Raw genomic sequence first — 20,011 nt, 5'->3', positions numbered from 1 at the left:
TTCGAGCCCCGCGTCGGGCTCTGGGCTGATGGCTCAGAGCCTGGAGCCTGTTTCCGATTCTGTGTCTCCCTCTCTCTCTGCCCCTCCCCCGTTCATGCTCTGTCTCTCTCTGTCCCCCAAAAAATAAACATTGAAAAAAAAATTAAAAATCAAAGGCAAAGTTCTGCCACATTGAACCTTGTTCTGAAGGCAATCCCAGACGGCAGTTCTGACGTTTGAGTTATATAAGAAAGGCATCCGATCGGAAGGCTAGCGATCACATGGCTACATAAATCCTACTCTATCTCCTATATAAATATACTTGATTTTTGTTATTTGAGGTACTTATAGCCTATAAGACCATTGCTTTACAACACTGAATTAACAAATACTGAACAGTCATCCGTGGGGGAATACGTGACCTCGTTTTATGCGTGTTTCTGTTTCATGACCCCTTGTCGTTAATATTGAACTCATGACCAACAGCACTATAACTGATGCCTGGAGGAAACTTGTCTGGCACACGCATATTCCTCCTAAGGCCTCACCCAGCCTTCTTGCACTTAGGAATACCTGATGGTCCTTCAGCACTGTGCTTGGACCCATTTTACGCCGCGAAGTCACCAACACTTCACAAGAGCGTGAAAAACACTGGCATTACATAGACCGTGGAAAGGACACTTGTTTTCGGTAGGAGAGCTGTATCAAGAAGGCAGAGCATCTGTCGCCCTGCTCCACCTCCGCTGGGGCCGTGCACGTTGCCGACGAGAATTTTTTGAGCTAAGCGAGCCCTGCAACTCTTGACCCGGGAGTTACGAATCAACGTTCGCGAGTAGGCGAATTTGCAAATACGGAATCTGTGAATAATGAGGGTGGGCTGTGTATACCAATGACCAGGGTCGGACTTTTCCCCAACTTAGCCATCCAGAAGATGGCCGGGAGCCAGTAACTGGAAAACTCCGGGGTGGTGGAGAATAAAGTAGACCAAACAGGGCTCAAAAGTGAGAGGTGTAATCACTCAGCTGGACCTAAGCCGTTGAATGCAAAATAAAGTGATCGATCGTGAAGAGTGAGGACAGTCAGAAAAAACCACTGTCCACAAAGGAAGGATACAGAAGAGTAACTAAGCAGCTTCTAGGAGAATTAAGGAAGTAGGGGCCCTCCGGGACCTGCTCGGGAAGTTTTAAACCCAGCCCTGGGGGGAGCGTGCCAGGGACTCAATTAAGGATGAATATAAAGGGCGAGGCGGGGCCAGCCCAATTACTGTGTGGGCGCCCGTATTTCTTTACATTTGTCCGGCTGCCCCTGTGTCTGTGAAATACAGAGGGAGAAATACTGTTACTTCCCCTAAGTCTAAGGCGAAACCAAAGAAGGGGGAAGCCAAAGGGCCTGTCCGAAATCCTCCACGGACCCAGTGAGGTGGCTGTAATAGATACAAGGGGTCACCCAGCCTGTTCCCAAACGCAGCCGTTTGGATAGGCTGTTTAGGTTGGTTTCAACTTTTAGAAACTTCCCCTGCTCTGATTTTGTCCACCGCTTGGAGGAACGCAACATGTTCCATTGAAAGTACAGCAAACCTGTCCTGCCCCTAAATCTAGTCGTTGAAACCTTCCAAATAGCCTTATGAGGTTTTGGTGCTACTCACCAAACAGCATCATTTCTAAAGTAAAAAAAAAAAAAAGTTTCATTATAATGAGCAGTGAAATCACTATATAATTTCCCAATTAACTGAATGTGTGCCCTGAAGTCTTCATTTGGACCTTGAACGTATCCCACGTACCTTGATCATCCTACACATTTCGGCAGCAGGCAGACGTGAAATAAGCACTCTGAAGTTGAAAGGCTGTTTACAGGGCGGGCGGGGAAGGCGGCACCTGTCTGCCCCCACGTCCGTGCGCTGGGCTGCGTTGGGCCTTCTGGTTGGTCAGCTTCCCTGAGTATTTCTGAGAGCCTTTTGTTGTCCATGGGGATAGAGCTGCTAATTTGGCCAATTCCGAACAGAAAAAGATCAAGTGTAGATTTCATATGTGAGTTTCAAGTGCTGGTAAAAAGTTGCATTAAGTTATCAAATGCACTGCAGTCCCCCGCCTTCATCGCCAAGTGGCCCTGTAGTTTGGGGGTTACTCGGCATTCCAAAGAAAAGGAAAAGTGTTCCGTTTAGGTGCTTGAAGCAAATGGGGATTGATCCAGTTACTTTTACGCTAATCTAGTCCAGATGGTGTTCACTGAATAACTTTCTGGGTTTAGTACCTGGTTACTGAACAAGGTATTCATTTCTTTTTTTTTTAATTTTTTTTAATGTTTATTTATTTTTGAGAGAGAGTGAGAGAGCATGAGCAGGGGAGGAGCAGAGAGAGAGGGAGACACAGAATCCGAAACAGGCTCCAGGCTCTGAGCTGTCAGCACAGAGCCCGACACGGGGCTCGAACTCACAAACCGTGAGATCATGACCTGAGCCGAAGTCGGATGCTCAACCGACTGAGCCTCCCAGGCGCCTCGTGTTCATTTCGATAGGATTGGAAATCTTTGGTTGAAAAGCATGAAGGAGCTCCTACCAGATTTGTTCAAAATAAAATAGTGCGTGTAATCATAAGATTGTAATTCAAGGCCAACAGAGCATGCTTGGAGTAATTTTTTTTTTTTCAACGTTTATTTATTTTTGGGACAGAGAGAGACAGAGCATGAACGGGGGAGGGGCAGAGAGAGAGGGAGACACAGAATTGGAAACAGGCTCCAGGCTCTGAGCCATCAGCCCAGAGCCCGATGCGGGGCTCGAACTCCCGGACCGCGAGATCGTGACCTGGCTGAAGTCAGACGCTTAACCGACTGCGCCACCCAGGCGCCCCTGCTTGGAGTAATTTTTAATCAGTTGATTGGTACCCTTCCTTCTCTGTATATTCGTATATAAATATAAGTGTAATTGTATACATGTTATATATGTAAATATATATGGTATAGTATGTTACTGTAAGTAGCATATTATTATAAATACATATATATATATATATATATGTAATGTAGTATTTTACTGTGTTGCAAATTGGGGAGTAAGTTCTTGTAGAGTCTTTAAGGATCACTCCATCATGGCCATGGAAACTATACCTGCGGAGGCACATGAAATTAAAGACGTTATGAAACACACAGGTCCTAGAGGACAGAGGCACGGAGGCCATGCAGGGGGCCACATGGGAGGAGTGCCCAGGGAGCAGCTGAACCAGGTGGGGAGCAGAGAGAGAGCGGACGGATAGGCAAATACGCCTTTGGGGAGGTTAGATGGCGTATACAAGCAAAGGCATGAGGGGTTTTATTGAATGTGACTAGCTCATGGTCAGGCAGGGGAACTGGTAACGGGGGCCAGCCTTATGACCCTGGTCACTGCGCACGGTTTGTGGGATGTGGAGGCATCAGAAAGATAGAAGCTTTAGTGATGGGCGACTTTGAAGCTGCACAGGGAGACGTGTAAGTACTGGGCCATGCCGGTTGCTCTAAGGGTTCGTCAGAATCTGCTACTCTCTCATGCTCCTCTGGCCTCCTCTTGCTCTGCTGGTCTCCCTCACTCTCTCACTCGTTTAAAAACGCGATTCCTCGCCCCCCTGCTATATGTCAGATTCCTTCCGGGTGCTAGAGACAGAGCAATAAACGAAACAAAATCCCGACTTACGGGTTGAAAGGGGAGACACCACGACAGGTGTCTGTGCCTGTCAGACACAATAAGCAGAATCAGGGGTGATGATGGGGCAGGGGGTGTGCTGTTTTGCACAGCAGCTGGGGAAGGCCTATCTCCCAAGGTTACGTCTGAACAAAGGGCGGGATGGGCGGGGGGGGGGGGGGGGGCGGGGGAGCATATATTTGGAGGGAAGACGGTTTCAGGCAAAAAGAGCAGCCAAAGCAAAATCCTGAGGTGGGAGCTTGGGTGGCATTTTTTTTTTTTTGAACGTTTATTTATTTTTGGGACAGAGAGAGACAGAGCATGAACGGGGGAGGGGCAGAGGGAGAGGGAGACACAGAATCGGAAACAGGCTCCAGGCTCTGAGCCATCAGCCCAGAGCCCGACGCGGGGCTCGAACCCACGGACCGCGAGATCGTGACCTGGCTGAAGTCAGACGCTGAACCGACTGCGCCACCCAGGCGCCCCTGGGTGGCATTTTTAAGAAACAAGACCACTGCGGCCAGAGCCTACAGGAGAACGGTAGGAGATGAGGTCACAACGGTAGAAGGGCGCCCAGTCACATAAGGACTTTAGATTTTTTTTTGTTTGGGTGAGTTGGAAAGTCATACAGTGGATTGACGTGTGTAGACAAGTGCTTAGCCAGGCCCGGGGATCTGAAATCCATACACGTGAATTTACACGTGGGCAGCCACACAGAAAAATCCACTTAAGAACATACATAATTCTATTCTAAAGGGGAAAGTGTGGGGCTTGATGAATCAGAAGGTGGGTGTGTAGGAAGAGAAAACAGGGAGGTGTTGGGAGAAAAAGTAACAAGGTGAAAGAGAACTGGGTAAGTGACTCTCGGAACCTAGCATTGGCTACAAGGATTCAAAGTCCAGGGGCAATGGGAAAGTCTCTGTGTGCCTGGAAAAGGCTGATGGGGTGCCGTGTGGCACTCTTGAAAGATACAGGATGTTCATTTCATTTTTTTTGATGTTTTTATTTTATTTTTCAGAGAGAGAGAGAGAGAGCGTGAGTGGGGAAGGGGCAGAGAGAGAGGGAAACACAGAATCCGAAGCAGGCTCCAGGCTCTGAGCTGTCAGCACAGCGCCCAACGCCAGGCTCGAACCCACAAACCGTGAGATCGTGACCTGAGCCGAAGTTGGATGCTTAACTGGCTGAGCCACCCAGGCGCCCCAGGATGTTTATTTCTCAAGGCAGAAAAGTCACAGAGAGAGCCTGTGGTGGTGGGGCAGGGATCGGCTTGTCACTTTCCTCGAGAAAGGTCAGCAGTCAATTTCCAGGGTTATTTACTCCATGTCTGATTAGAAATTGGAGAGTATTTTAATCACTCCACTTTGGGATTCCTTTAAATGCCCTTGGAAGCACAAGCAAACATGGAAAGTTTGTAGGGTTTATGCCTTTGGAAGTAGTATTTTTATTTGGCTTTAAGAAAACCAAGCAGTTTTGTTCTCAAAGAGAATAGGTGACTCTTGAGAAAAAGTGGTCAGAAACTGGACTTCAGGAATTTGTAGGCTGAAAAGTGGCTTATCAGAGGCCAGCAAACTTACCCAAATTAGCACTGAGCTGGTTCTTTTTAGGGAACATTGTGCTCTTTCTATGAAAAATGCTTCTACAGCCCCTGAAACCTGAGGGTAAATGATTAATGGCATAATCCCCCCATCATGGAGATGAGCACCTGTTTGGGGACAAGTTCATAAAATATGAAAACAAACATCATCTACATTTTTACAGAAGTCTTTGTCCCACGACCAAACCAAGATTAAGCTGAGAAGATGTGGATTTGGCATGTTCTTCACCCTTGACTTCTTTGGGGCTCCCTCTTCCAGAGATTGGACTGCCAATCCAGTTTCCTTCTGGTACACTCATGCTCTCCTCAGGGAAGAAAAAATGACGTGCCAGCCACCCTATAAGGTGCCCTACTATTTCTTACCCCTTGCACATCAGCAGTATAAAGCAGGCATAAGTCTTTGGTTTTACGGATGATGAAACAGAGGTCTAAAGAGGTTGTTCTCAGTATGCCCAAAGACACATCTGATCTGAGAGGGCTCAGAGCATGAATTCCCCGTATTCATAGCCCATGGCCGCCACCTCTGTGCTGTGGCACTTCGGATGCAAGGGCATCGCCCAGCATGGTCATGGCCCCACGCCCTCTCTCACATCCATCAGTGTGTAGAAACAAGTACATGGCCATATCGCCTGCCTCGGGAGCATTCCATCGAAGCCCACTGGCCTCTGCTTTCCACTTTTGCTAATGCACTTTTTAAAAGTCAGTGTTATTAGGAAGAGCGGTGACTGATTAATGAGGCTGCTAATCCCTTTGAACTCCTTAGTAATTTAACTCACTTCAACTGTAGATTTTCGGTTGCAAGGTCTTGACTCAAAGAAATGACTCCTCTGGTGAAATTGAAGGTCGTGTGAAATGGTGTCAGCACCACCGTCACAAACCAACGGGGGGTGTGTTTGGCGAAAGTTTTCGGTACTACTCAAAGTCCTGCCAGCTTTCTACTTAACACAGGTACCAGTTGACAGAATGCTGGAGTACTAGACAGGGTAGGGCTAGCTGCTGAAACACACAACTCCCAAACCCCAGGGGAATAACAGAATAAAGGATTAGTTCTTGCTCATGCTGTGGTCCAGTGTAATTAGAAAAGGGGGAGGTTGTGTTCATGCGGTCATTCAGGGACCCAGATTCCTTCCGTCTTGTGCCTCCCCCATCTTCTGGGTCCTCAGAGCTGTGCCTGTCCCTTCTGTCTTCCACATGTGACAGCAGATGGGGAGAGAGAGGGAGTGGAGGGTCACGTGGAGTCTCAAGGGCCATATCTGCAAGTGGCCGACATCCCTTCTGCCCTGTTTCCATTGGCCAGAGCTTTCCACTGGCCCACACAGCAGGACTGGGAAATGTGTTCCTCTCATGGGCTCAGAAGAAAATGTATGGTTGCTACCCCATGTAGACCCCTCAGTTCCCCTTCTGTCCTCCCCTGGTCTGTTTTGGGGCCAGGATCTGAGCTCACCGTTAGATCAGAGGGCCACCCTTGGTGGTCCCTCACCTTTGTGATTCCTCCTCCAACATCGAAGATACATACTGAAGGCTGTCGTTCTCTTCATCATAAACCTCCAGGTTCAACTTTCTCGTGCCAGACCCAGGCCTAGAGAAATCACTGAAACTGACTTCACTTTTTGATCATAATGCTCTGGGGTGTGTGGTGCCCAGTCATGAGCCCTTTATCCGTTGTGGGGCCTTTCCTGCGCTCTTAGAAACACTGACTCATTGCCCTAAAGCCACGTGGACTGCCCCCTGCTCCTGCTTTTGCCAATTCTCCAAACACACTCACAAACACAAAAGAAAAAAAAAAACCCTTTTCTGGAAAAGAACTTCAAACATGTAGAAACACCTTTGAGTATTTGTGAATAAAAGGGTGTAGTCGCTTATCTAAGGCATTAATGGATTGGAAGGTGCTGCTTTATTAAATAAGTGGGGAAGGGGGGGGGGTAGCAAGGGCAATATAATTGAATTCTACTCTCTTCCCAGAAGGAAGATTGGGAAATTGGCCCCTGGTGATTGGGGGACTTTAGCACACGGATGTGGGGCCAGCAACTAATGTACTTATATCCTGTGCTTAGAGTGACTCAGGCAGCCATTAGCCCTTGGGAAACCTGGACTCCTGCGGAGGGCCCTGACTTCAGAAAAGAAAGGAGGAAGGATTTGCAGCTCGTTTGGCCTGTTCTAAATATTGTAATGCTGTAAACCTTAATTATAAAAAAAAAAAAAAAGGAAAGAGAGAGAGAGAAGGAGAGAGAAAGAAGAAGAACAGAAGAAAGGGAGGGAGGCATGAAGGAAAGATGGAAAGGAAGGCAGGCAGGAAAGAAGGCAAATTTCCCTTTCCCTTCAAGCACAGCAGTGACATTTCTGGACCATGAGGGTGGCTACTGGGCCATGCGCTTGTCTGTGACTTGACCGTCCTACCATCAGTGCTCAGAGCAGACGGGGCTTACGGAAGTGCGGTTTGATTTGCAAGCCGCCAAAGAGCTCTGTGTAAATTCGTGTTCTTCAAGGTTGACAATCCAATAGTGATACCCCGGACAGGTGCCGTGGATTATGGCCGATAAAGATGCTATGCCCTTCACATCCTCTGATCTTCACCGCAAAACACGAGGACACCGAGGCTGAGAGGTGATGGCCACAGTCACACAGCTTAATTCCGCTTTGAACCCTGCTCTCAGGCTTTTAACCCTCGGCTCCGGCTCCTCCTCCCCACCCACAGATGCCGCATGGAGGTTTCCGCAGGCGTATGGGATTCTGAACTACCTTCTGAAATCATCCAAGTTAGATGTAGCCGTCTACGCTGTGTTTTACGGAACTCTAACCGTTTCCTTAAGAGTGATGCGTTTAACAATAACCTTCAGATCCTTAATATAAAAAAAAAAAAAAAAATGGAGGGCTGGTCAATTGTGTGCGAGGGATTCTATCTCCTCTTTCCGATGCTTGCCAGTTGCAGTGCACATGGGCCTGTCTGTGGCCCTGGGAAATGCTTCAGGGAAAGACCTGTGTTGGCCTTGTTTTAACCCGTACATCCCAGCCTCATTTTGCTATAACTTAACCTCCTTTCTCCCCCGCGTAATGTTTGTTCCTCTCACGGGACACTTTGGGGCACACCCACGATTCCTTGAAAATTGGTCATTTGCATTCTGGTCATTCTCTGGTCACTGGAGTTTTTCTGTAGAAATGGCTTTTCCTCGTAAAAGTGACGGGAATGAGAACCTTCAGGAGTGACTTCCCCTTGTCTTTCTGAAGACAGAGGAGAGGTCCTGGCACTCTTAGGGGGTTCCTTCCCTGCGAATTATCCATCTGCCTTTAAGATAAGGAACACATAAAAGCCTTTATCTAAACTACTCTAAGATTTGCCCAACCCAGCCAGGCCTTGCAAGATGATCCCTTAAGGAAAGTTCTAGCCATGGCCCTGGCTGTGGAAGCTTCTGCTGGTGACACAGTGGAAAGATTCATCGGGAGAGGATCTTGGAGTTAAACAGAAGCTGTACCTTGGCCCCTGAACTATGTGAAATGAACAAGGAACAACAGAGTATTTCCAGGCCAGGCCAGGCTCCAAAGACTGATTTCCAAACAGTTTGCTCTTCTTTCAGGATAGTAAATATTTGCCCACACACATAGAGCTAGACCAAGAGCTCTGGGTGAGCGTATTAAGAAATAAAGCATTTTTGATTGATCTGGAATGATGGGGCATTCAATCCAGAGAGAACTGCCAACAAAAAGTTGCGTTAGTGGTCATTCTTTTTTTTTTTTTCAATTTTTTAATGTTTATTTATTATTTTGGAGAGAGAGACAGAGTGCGAGCAGGGGGGAGGCAGAGAGAGAGGGAGACACAGAATCTGAAGCAGGCTCCGGGCTCTGAGCTGTCGGCACAGAGCCCGAAGCAGGGCTCGAACTCAGGAACTGTGAGATCATGACCTGAGCCGAAGTAGGACGCTTAACTGACTGAGCCACCCAGGTGCCCCAGTAGTCATTCTTTAAAAGGGATCTCATTTGAACCAGCCAAGAAACCAAGGTATAGAGAAGCGAAGTGCTATGGTCTGAATGTTTGTGTCCCTCCAAAACTCGTATGTTGAAATCCTAACCCCCGAAGGTGATGGTATTAGGAGGTAGGGCCTTTGGAAGGTGATTAGGTCATTAGGGTAGAGTCTTTATGAATGAGATTCCCTAATCCCATTAATGTCTTATAAAAGAGATGCTGCAGAGTTCCATGGCCCCTTCCACCATGTGAAGGCACAGCAAGATGGGGCTCGCTCTGAACCAGGAAGAGGGGCCTAACTAAAATGCAATCATGCTGGTGCCTTGATTTGGGGCTTTCCAGCCTCCAGACCTGGGAGAAATGAATTTGTGTTGTTTATAAGCCACCCCATCTGTGGTGTTTTGTCATAGCAGGCCTGAATGGACCGAAACACTAAGCAATGTGTTGACTCTGCCCAGCGCAATGGGAAGAGTGCACGTGCTCACTGGGGAAGCTGGACAGCACACTGGAAGGGGCATTGGACTGGGAGTGGGTCATCTGTCATCTGCCCTTTGTTTAAGAGCAACCTTGGCAGCAGGCTCCTGCTCCGTCACAGTTCCCACTTGTATCCTGGGAGATGCCTGGTCCAGGGGGCATCTTCGTTTCGAGCAACCTTCCCCTCCACCCGCTTCTCACACCCTCTTCCATGGCCACTTCTTGGACATCGCCATGGTCTCCAAGTGCGCCGCCTCGAAATCACATGGGGGCACAACCTCCTGCCTCTGCAGCCTGCTGGTGTGGTTGCACCCACCTTGAGCTTGCTGGATCTGAGCAGACCTCTATTCCCTCGGGCCTCTCTGTGCTCATTTCCTGCCCTATATTTAGCTTGGAGCCCACGCTCCAACATTTCAAGCGCCCTCCTGCTAGGACCCACTTTCAAATGTGTTCCACCTCAACCCACAGCGAGAAATATAATTTGCACATGACCCAGGGCTCGTCTACATATGTATTTACACACACACACACACACACACACACACACACACACACACACACGTAAGTGCATAAGTCTCTCCCAGCTTTAACTCAATCACAGTTGTTTAAACATCTGTCCCCGGACATCAGTTCTTATAACGTTAGCCCTGTGTCTCTCCTCCCCTTTACCAAGTTGTTGCAAGAGTCATCCGTATAAACTGTGTTGTTCCCTACGGCTGCTATAACAAATCGTCACACGCTTGGTGGCTGAAAACAGCACAGATGTATTTTCTTACAGTTCTGGAAATCGGAGGTCTAAAATCAAGGTGTGAACAGTGCTGCATTCTTCTGGAGGCTTCAGGGCACGGTCTGTTTTCTTGCCTTTTCCAGTTTCTAGAAACCACCTATATTCTTCGGCTCATGACTCCATCGCTTCAAAATCTGGTTCCATTGCCACATCCTTTATCCACTTTAGCCGTCTTATAAGGACCTTGGCGATTCTATTGGGCCTCTCAGGTCCTGCAGGATCACCTCCCTATCTCCAGATTTCTAAGTTAATCACAACCTCAAAGCCCCTTTTCCATTGTAAGGTAACAGGTTCACAGGCTCCCAGGAGGGGACCTGTGAACATCATTGGGAGGCCAGTATGCTTCCTACCACATGAACCATCTTGGATTTCCTCAACTTTCCTCAACTTTCCGCTCAGTGGCTTCTGTCCCCACCCACCATCCCAAATGCCTCTCAAGAAGGTCCGTGATGTCCTCTTTGTTGCTGAAAACACTAGATACTTGTAACTTGTCCTTCTTCCTGGCCTCTTCTGACACAGTGGGCCAGTCAGAAGGAGGTGTGGGATGCAAATGTGGAGGGATCCTGACCCCAAGGTTTGAGGGCCAGTGGTCTGTCCTCGGGGGCATCTCCTGCCGTCACTCTCGAGTAGCATCTGATGTGGTTGTGGTCGGCTGTAGAACGTGATATCTCTCCACTGCCCTTGTCCTGTCGATCCTCCGGAGGCTCCATGGAGTCTAGATGTCCTTCATTTACTTAAAAGCATTGGTCAGAGAAAGGTTTTTTTAAGCAGTTTTATTTACCTACCTACAAAAAATGCACCTATCCCTAGTGCATAGCTGGGTGACCTTTCACAAAGTAAAACATGTATCCACCTTTCAGATCCAGAAAAGAGCTTGGCCAGCTCACCCTCATGACCCCTCCCTGTCGCCAACCCCTCGTCTCCCAAAGGTGACACTATTCTGGGGAAGCCCAAGTGGTTTTAATTATTTTTTTTTAAGTAGACTTTCTTCTTCTTTTTTTAATGTTTACTTATTTATTTTTGAGAGAGAGAAAGAGAGAGACAGACAGACAGGAGCACAAGCACAGAGGAGCAGAGAGAGGGAGGGAGAGAGAGATTCTAAAGCAGACGCTGAACTGTTAGCACAGAGCCTGAGGCAGGGCTCAAACTCACGGTCCCGTGAGATCACGACCCGAGCTGATACCTAGAGTTGGACGCTTACTCTCCTGAGCTACCCAGGCGCCCCTAAATAGACATTTATTTGTAGAACAGTTTCGGGTTCAGGACAAAGCTGAGTGGAAGCTACAGAGAGTTCCCAGATACCTCTTGTGCCCACACAGACAACGCCCTGCGCGCCACCCCCCCTGCACTCTCCATGTTCCCCATCAGGGTGGCACATGTGTTACAATTGACAAACCCACATTGACACATCACAGTATGGACCACAGTCCATAGTCTACGTCTGGGTTCACTCTGGGTGTTGTGTGCTGTAGGTTTTGACTGTGTATAATGACAAGTGTTCTGGAGGTTTTGACAAGCGTCCATCACGCTCGTGTCCTGCAGGGTAGCTGTATCTCCCTGAAATCCTCTGAGCTCCCCCCGTTCAGCCCTCCCTCGCCCAAACCTCTGATAACCACCGATCTTTTTACCATCTCTGTAGTTGTACCTTTTCCAGAACGTCATGTCGTTGGCATCATACAGCCTGTAGCCTCCTCAGCCTGGCTTCTCTCGCTACTCATGTGCATTTAAGTTCCCTCCGTGTCTGTTCGCAGTTTCCTCGCTCACTTCATTTTAGTGCTGAATCATGGGCGGACACAGGCGTAGGTTTTTGAAGAAGGAACTGGACTGAGCATAGGGCAGATGTTACTGCTGAAGTGTCCTCTTTGTATCTCATGCTGTTAGGACTGACACATTCCTCTCCCCGCTCAAAGTGCAGAAGGGCCCGGAAGGCCTTGAGAGGCCATCCTCTGCCTTGAGCTCCTGCCTCCAGAGCACCGTCAGAATACAAATATGGCATGCGTGGGGGCTCTGGCCACCACACCCCACTCACGTCATGTTTTGATGTAAATGCTCCCACGGAGATCAAGTTCTGTTTACTGGGGACAGACTGCATGACAAATAGAAGAATGGTCCAAACAGCGGAAGTTTCTTTCCCACTCGTGTAACAGTTTGTGGAGAAGCCTCCATGAGTCTTCTCCATGAATCTGGGACCCAGGCCCCTTCTGGCCTGTGCCTCCAACACCCCCATGGCCTTGTCGTCTCCTTCATCTAGCTAGAGTCACACATGGCCTGTTGGGACCAACCACTAAGCCGAAGTCTTGCTCCCAGGATTGATGTAACATTTTAGTCAGCTGGTCATCCGGTGTGGTCCTGGGGAATGGCGTGGTGATGGGCAAGAAAGTTTTAATGATGAGTTTCAAGAGACACAAGGGAGGGCGTAGCAGCCTGGGGAGCTTCGGGGTGGGTGCTAGCCTGGGGCAGCATGAGGGCGACTCTGAGTTCCCTGGTGGGGCTCATCATGGGGAGCTGAGATCCCACAAAGGGGCTGGAACTTTCCCAAGTCATGGCTTTACCACGGCCCGCCTGTGTCCCGCAGGAAGATGCCAACTTGTGGCCGTGGGACCACCGAGGGGGTCTCTGCCTCTCCTCTCTCCGTGCCTGGAGGGGAGCACAGTGAGAGTGATGACATTGTTCTAACCAGCAGGACCCTGACTCCACCCCCCCCTTCACCCCCTCCCCGTGCCTGATGTCAGTTTTGCGGCTCAAGCTAGGGTCTGCTTCTCCAAGTGGCCTTCTTGGCCTATTTAATGGCCGCTTTCAAGGGTGGGAAGGAAAAAGGGGAAGGCGGTGAGAGGCCTCAGGTCTGGGTTACATGGCGAACAGTCCCCCTCTTCACCTTCCGGTTGGTGAGTGTGACCATCCTGTGGCAGACGTCAGGGTCCCTTTCACTGTGACTTTCAGGGAAGGCCGGGGAGCTGGAGTGGGTGCCCTTTGCAGAGAAGTGTGGCCTGAGAGGATTATGAAACTTAAACAGGAATAACTTAAGCACGGGCCATCTGCGTGGGAATTGGGGAGTTCTGAAACTGCCTTCCTCCACACCCCCTCCGCCCCCTCCGAGGCTGAGGCCTGCCAAAGCCGTCTCCCACACACCTCACCAGAAAGTCCCTGGCTTCCCTCCCAGCTGCCTTGCGACTGACCTCATGAGGTGTGAGAAGGAGGAAAGGAATCTACATTTCAGATGAAGCTTCCTTCCTCCTTTCTGAGAAGTGGTCCAGGCCGCCCGCGCCTGCCAGGTCACGCACACAGCTCCTCAGAGCCCGGGGCCCCGTGGCTCGTCCAGTCTGCTGGGAGGAGGAGCCAGGGAGGCTGGGACCCGGAGCCTGTATGAGTTTGTTGCGGCTGCTGTAACAAAGGACCGGAGGCTGAGGTGGCTGAAAATGGCAGAGATTCATTCCCTCTGGAGGCTGGAAGGCGGAGGTCAAGGTGTCATGGGGCCATTGGTGCCTCTGAAGGTTCTAAGGCAGAATCTTTTCCTTGCCTCTTCCAGCTTGTGGTGGTTGCAGGCAATCCTTGGGGGTTCCTTGATTTGTGGATGTATCACTCCAGTCTCTACAAGGCTGTCTTCCCTCTGTCTCTTCTTACAAGGACATCAGTCACACCAATCGAGGGCCAGCCTCCTCCGGTATGGCCTTATCTTAACTAATTACATCTTCGAGGAGCCTGTCTCCAATTAAGTGACATCTGAGGTTCCTGGTGAACATGAATTTGAGGTGGGACATTGTTCAACCTGCAACAGAGCCCCACCATCCCTCCCTTACCCCTGGCCCCAGAGCAGGCCCTTACCCCACCTAGGCTGCCCTGCTTTCCTGTCCAGGGCCCAGGAGTGGTTACCCCGAAGTAAAATGGCATCCCCTCGCTCCAGGAAGGCCTGGCCTAGCAAGTGGGAGATACAGAGCCCGAATCTCCCCAGGGACAGGCAACTACGTGCCCAAGGGACCCCCACTTGGAATTTTTTCCCGTTTTATGGAGATGCTTCAGGATTTCTTGGCCCTTGGCCAATCCCAAAGGGAAAGAGCCCTCCCAGCCTTCCCATGGGCCACTCCAGACCAAAGTTTACAACCCAAATGGGAAAACTGGCACCTGGCTCCGTTAGTCTCAGCTACCAGCCTCGTTTGGGGTCTTCTCCACGGCAGCTGCTAGGGAAGCTCCACCCAGTGTCTTCCGGACTGACCAGCCCTTCCCCTGGGGAGCTGAGGTCCTCTTGCTTGGAGATCTGTGAAGGAGTGGTGAGTTCCTGGGCCTCTTGTAACCCAGCTGAATATTTTCCAGGTTACCTAACCAAACTCCTGCAGAACCACACCGCCTATGCCTGCGATGGGGACCATTTGAATCTACAGTGCCCTCGGCATTCTACGATAAGTGTCCAGTCGGCCTTCTATGGGCAAGATTACCAAATGTGTAGCACCCAGCAGCCTGCCTCCCAGAGGGAAGACAGCTTAACCTGCGTGGCACCCACAACACTGCAGGTATTATCTTTCGTAGATGTTTTAGGATGATAAAATGGTCCTCTCTCTCTCCTTCTCTCTCTCTCTCTCTCTCTCTCTGTATATATGCTTGTGATTATATAGTTTGCAAACCTGATCCACGAAAACCCCAACTTATACAAATCACCGGTTTCACAAGTGAGCTATTATTTGCTTCTGGAAAAGGTTCTTCACCAAACAAGACTAAATGGGATTCCTGCCTGCTGGGGAGCTCCCTTAATACGCTTGCTTTACGAATTTATTCAGAGACGTACTCCTCACTGCTGTAAAGCAAAGTACAGTCGTGCTGGCCTTCACCCTCCAGGACCACCTGTCCCGTCGATACCTCAGTAGAGAGGGAACGTGACTCCTTTAGTGGAAACCATGGGGGGCTGGGTGAGGCAGACAGTCGAGATCCTGACCAACTTCTCAGAGAATGCTCTCGCGGAAGGGAAATAGCAATCAGGGTCTTTTAAAATTTTTTTTTCAACGTTTTTTATTTTTTATTTTTGGGACAGAGAGAGACAGAGCATGAACGGGGGAGGGGCAGAGAGAGAGGGAGACACAGAATCGGAAACAGGCTCCAGGCTCCCAGCCATCAGCCCAGAGCCTGACGCGGGGCTCGAACTCACGGACCGCGAGATCGTGACCTGGCTGAAGTCGGACGCTTAACCGACTGCACCACCCAGGCGCCCCAATCATGGTCTTTAAAAAAAAAAAAAAATGGTTTTCTTCTCCAGTTGTAGATAATGACATTATTCTTATTTCGAGCTTCTTTGGGCGGCGTCTGCTGATTTGCTTTTCTGTCAGATAGTACCAGGAATTTGGGGAGGGGGGCAGCTAAGACTTTCTTTTGGGGGGGAAGGTTGGGATTAGCAAAAGGTATAGGAAGAGGTCAGGACTAGTATTTCAGTGGTGATTTTAGACTATTCATGGCTCTTCGACTGTTTTTCAGCCGCAGGAAATGGGGGGAAAGATAAATTTGCTAGGAAGACTAAGGCCTGATGGAATTGGTGTTCATGCCGTGTAGCTCTCTCTGAGGTCCAAAGAGGAGAAGCCAAACTCGTGTGATAATATAAGGATTTTTCTATTTCTTACACCACTTACCGCTTCCATTCCAAGCGTCTTAGTATCTAGAATGGCCATGTGATGGGTAAAGATACCAGCCGAGTAGCCAAAAGGATGTGTTTGAGTGAAATCCCTGGACGTGGCTTCCACACCCCCCGAGGAGAGGCCACCTGTTGCTTCTGGAGACCAGCAGCTACTTCCTGTGGGTGCCCCACCCAGCCCCCAGTCCTGTCCCTGGGGTGCCACTCCAGGAGCTGTATCCCGGTTGGCCTGTCCCCAGTCCTTACCCCAACTGCCCTGCCCACCCTTCCCCGCCCCCCAGGCCGGCTGCCGCTCTCCTAGGTGCATAAAAAGAACACCGGCCGGTGCCATAGGACGGGTGCCCTGCTTTGTGGAAATATGAACCCCTGGCACTTTGGAGCTGCAAAGAATGGGCACCACCCTCGCTCTCCAATATGGTGCCTGGCTCTGCCAGGCAGGCCTGAGGGAAGCGGGCGTTTCCAGAGCCAGGCAGACAAGTTAGCATTTGTGAACACGACTCCAATTGTTGTTCAGAAGGTTTGTTTGCCAGAAACATCCCCCGTGCACTGCTCTTTCATCCAGAGGGCAAGAGATCCTTTATTTTGTGTCTTTTGGGCCGCGTTTGGGAACTGAGGTATAGTGCTTCCTCCTCTGCAGAGTGAGGGCGCCTAAGGCTGGAGAGAACAGGTGTCGATGTCCACCCAGGGGCACCTCAGCTGGTCTGGCCCGTGACTGAATGCCGACAGGAAGTCCCCCCGCCCCACGCATCTCTCAGCTGTTAACCCCCTTTGGAAACAGCCCTGCCTTGGGTCCCACTCTGTGGTTGTAACACGTGGAGCCACACAAGGGCTGAGTCATTGCACGGTGACCCTCAGCCATGAGGATGTGTCCCATCCCCTGGGGGGGGGTCCCTGGGCGCTTTTCCAGATTCATACCACCTCTGCCGGGCCCCTGAGGTGACAAGGGATGCCTGGTAAGTCCAGCAGCCTTCATGGAGATATTCCATAATCTACTATGAGAGCATGGAGATTCGGACAGGCTCGTGAAGCTGAGGTAAATTGAGTCCAACAGTAGTGAGTGGATTCTTGGGAAGCGTATAGTGTGCTGGGTGTCCTGTTAGCGGACACTAAGTGTAAGACCTGTGTGTTACAGGCAGCGCCTGTTGTGTTTGGAGACAGGAAGCACGGCAGTGAGGACCCTTTGTGACCCTCCACAGGGCGATTCATGGGCTTTTGCACGGAACAGATTCATTCACAAAGGAGTGTGCACTGTCTGGGAAAAAAATGAGGGAAAGAGAGATTTGAAGGAGAACTTTGGAGCCAAATGAGCAATAGAAGGCCTGAGTTTTCCAATGAGGAAAATTACCCCCTGGGGAACAAGTAGGCCCTGTGCCCTCCAGGTTGGCAAGGGTGGGAAGAATCAGCTTTTTAATGTTTATTTGTTGGCCTTTTTGGGGTTGGGTCTCCCAAGGCCTCCCCCAAATGCTGAGTTCTCTGTGGTGTGTGCTCGGCCGTTTCTAAGGATGTAGAGCGATGGCCGTGATTCCTGGTCCTCACAGGGCTCTCTCAGCTCTGCAGCCAGGGGGACGCCTTCCGGAAGGGACCTCCGTGTCCCATCTGGCCCACGCTCTGAGGTCCTCGAGTCTCGCTCGCGTTTCCCGAAGCCTCCATGATGCAGCACTTTGGTCAAAACCATCGGCAACACTTCCACTCGAGGAAGACTGGAGGCTGGGCTTCTGGTGGGGGCCTGGCGCCATAGGGTCGGGTTTCTTGCTCTGGGACAGACAGGGAGACAGGGAGCCGACCTGGTCAATGCACAGGTGTGCGGTCTCAGACACAGCTCATAGCAGCTCGAAGGTTCTTTGTGTGGCCCCCAGGCCAAGCAGACAGGTGTCCTTTCCTTGTCAGAGCCCAGAGCAGCCCGGGTGTGGGGTCTCACAGACATCGTGTGTGGTTTTCAAGCCTATCCCTTTCCTACCCCCCTCATTTTAGAAGGTGCTGGATGAATGCCAGAACCAGCGTGCCTGCCATCTCCTGGTCAATAGCCGTGTTTTTGGACCTGACCTTTGTCCAGGAAGCAGTAAATACCTCCTGGTCTCCTTTAAATGCCAGCCAAGTAAGTAACTTCTGGGGCGGGGGGGGGGGGGGACAGTGTGTTTGGGGTGTGGATTTCCTGTTTTATTCACACCCCTGATGGAAATTCTCTGCCAGTGGGTGTTTGTCCAACTTGGAAACTTGTTAATAGAGATGTCCTACCTATTCTTTTGTGGTGTGTGTGTGCACGTGTGTGTGCAGCCATATATCCATGTGCATTCTTCAAATCCTTGAATTCAAAACATCCTTCGTAGGGGCGCCTGGGGGGCTCAGTCAGTTAAGCGTCCGACTTCAGCTCAGGTCATGATCTCGTGGTCCATGGGTTTGAGCCCCATGTGGGCTCAGAGCCTGAAGCCTGCTTCTGATTCTGTGTCTCCCTCTCTCTCTGCCCCTCCCCTGCTTGTGCTCTGTGTGTCTGTCTCTCAAAAATAAATAAACATTAAAAAAAATTTTTTTTAAATCCTTCGTAATATGTAAAACCCAGTACCCATGTTAAAGGTATCAGGGGGGCAAGAGGCTGAAGTTACCTTTCTCCGAAATGGGGAACTGGGTTTTCCTTACTCAAAGGAAGCTCACCATCAGCTGCTGGCCTGTGGTTCTCTCGAGAGGGCCGGGAGGGCACATTTGCTGCTGGAGCCCCTGGTTCTAGATCTTTCTGAACTTGCTTCTTCCGCTTTCACCTACAGCAGGGGCTCCGCACACAGTGTCTTTCCCTAAGGGGAAAGAAAGGGGAGGAGATTCTGGCTGGAGCAGCCTTTCTTATTCAGATTCTCGCACTTTTCTCAGTTGACTTGTGCCACGTGTAACGCACATCAGTTTTGTGATTAACCCGTTAAAGACCACAGGTAACTGCCTTTCAGCGAGGAGGTCACACGTGCAGGTGTGGAGAGCCTGCTTGAGAGAAGCCATGGGTAACTGCCGCATTAGAGGCTCCTGGCGACCCCGAAATAACCTGCTGAAAAGAAAGCAAAGTTATAGCAACAACATTTAACCAAATGATGATAGGAAGGCATGATCACTTTAAAAATTCTGCACTGCCACCCCAACGCGTTGGTTTTATTTTCTGCATTTTGTTCTCTCTTGGTTTCTGCCTCTGGTTCCCAGCATCCCCCCCAAGACAGTGGCAGACTAGGTGCCGGAGGCGGGTGAAGCTTTAGCTCATACGTGTGTAGTAGTTTCAAGTGCACATTTGCAGAGAAAGCACTGGAACCTTCCAGCAAATACCCAGCCTTCTGTCTTAAACCCTTTCCTTGCTGGGGCCCAGATGCCTCAGAACGGCCCCTATGGCTCTTCCCCCCCATGCTGTGTATTCAAACACACATTCACACTCACATGCACACACTCATTTGCACGCATACCCACGATTGCACGCTCACATTGCACATAGTCACTCATACATGCATACAATCCCCCACCCCGTACGTGCTATCACACACACATGCACTGTCACACACATACTCACACGTGCACATGATCACAAACACCCACACACAGTCCCGAACTTTGCAGACCAGCCAAACCCTCCCCAGGAATCCTCGTCACCTCCTGTCTCACTCAGGAAGATCCCGTCTACATCTCTGTGTTCTTAGTAGTGTCCTTCCCATGGCTAAATCTCAAAAAACGCTGTCCTCCTTCCATGGTGGAAAAGACAACCCTTTTTTTTTTTTTTAAGTTTATATATTTGGAGAGAGAGAGAGAGAGCATGAGTAGGGGAGGGGCGGAGAGAGAGGGAGACAGAGAATCCCAAGCAGGCTCTGAGCTGCCAGCATAAAGCCTGATGTAGGGCTCGATCTCACGACCCTGGGATCATGACCTGAGCCGAAATCAAGAGTCAGACACTCAACTGACAGAGCCACCCAGGCGCCCCAAAGGCAACTCATTTTAAA

The 20,011-nt window shown here is 50.1% G+C and overlaps 1 protein-coding gene across 8 annotated transcripts in view; it reads left to right on the top strand.

Moving 5' to 3' along the window:
• The window catches only part of EVA1C (eva-1 homolog C), a 77,082-nt gene that overhangs the window by 21,615 nt on the left and 35,456 nt on the right, over positions 1 to 20,011 (top strand). For 7 of the 8 annotated variants that reach the window (XM_045036681.1, XM_045036679.1, XM_045036678.1 and 4 more), the window contains 2 exons: positions 14,750 to 14,946; positions 18,024 to 18,147. In XM_045036681.1, coding sequence (XP_044892616.1) covers positions 14,750 to 14,946; positions 18,024 to 18,147 — 321 coding nt within the window. Of the gene's footprint in view, positions 1 to 14,171; positions 14,191 to 14,749; positions 14,947 to 18,023; positions 18,148 to 20,011 lie in introns of those variants that run through there. The other variant, XM_045036684.1, reaches the window with a different exon arrangement.

Source organism: Felis catus, chromosome C2, assembly GCF_018350175.1.
Source record: "Felis catus isolate Fca126 chromosome C2, F.catus_Fca126_mat1.0, whole genome shotgun sequence".
NCBI lineage: Eukaryota > Metazoa > Chordata > Mammalia > Carnivora > Felidae > Felis > Felis catus.
Note: the sequence above shows the minus strand (reverse complement) of the source record. Positions and strands in the feature narration are given on the sequence as shown.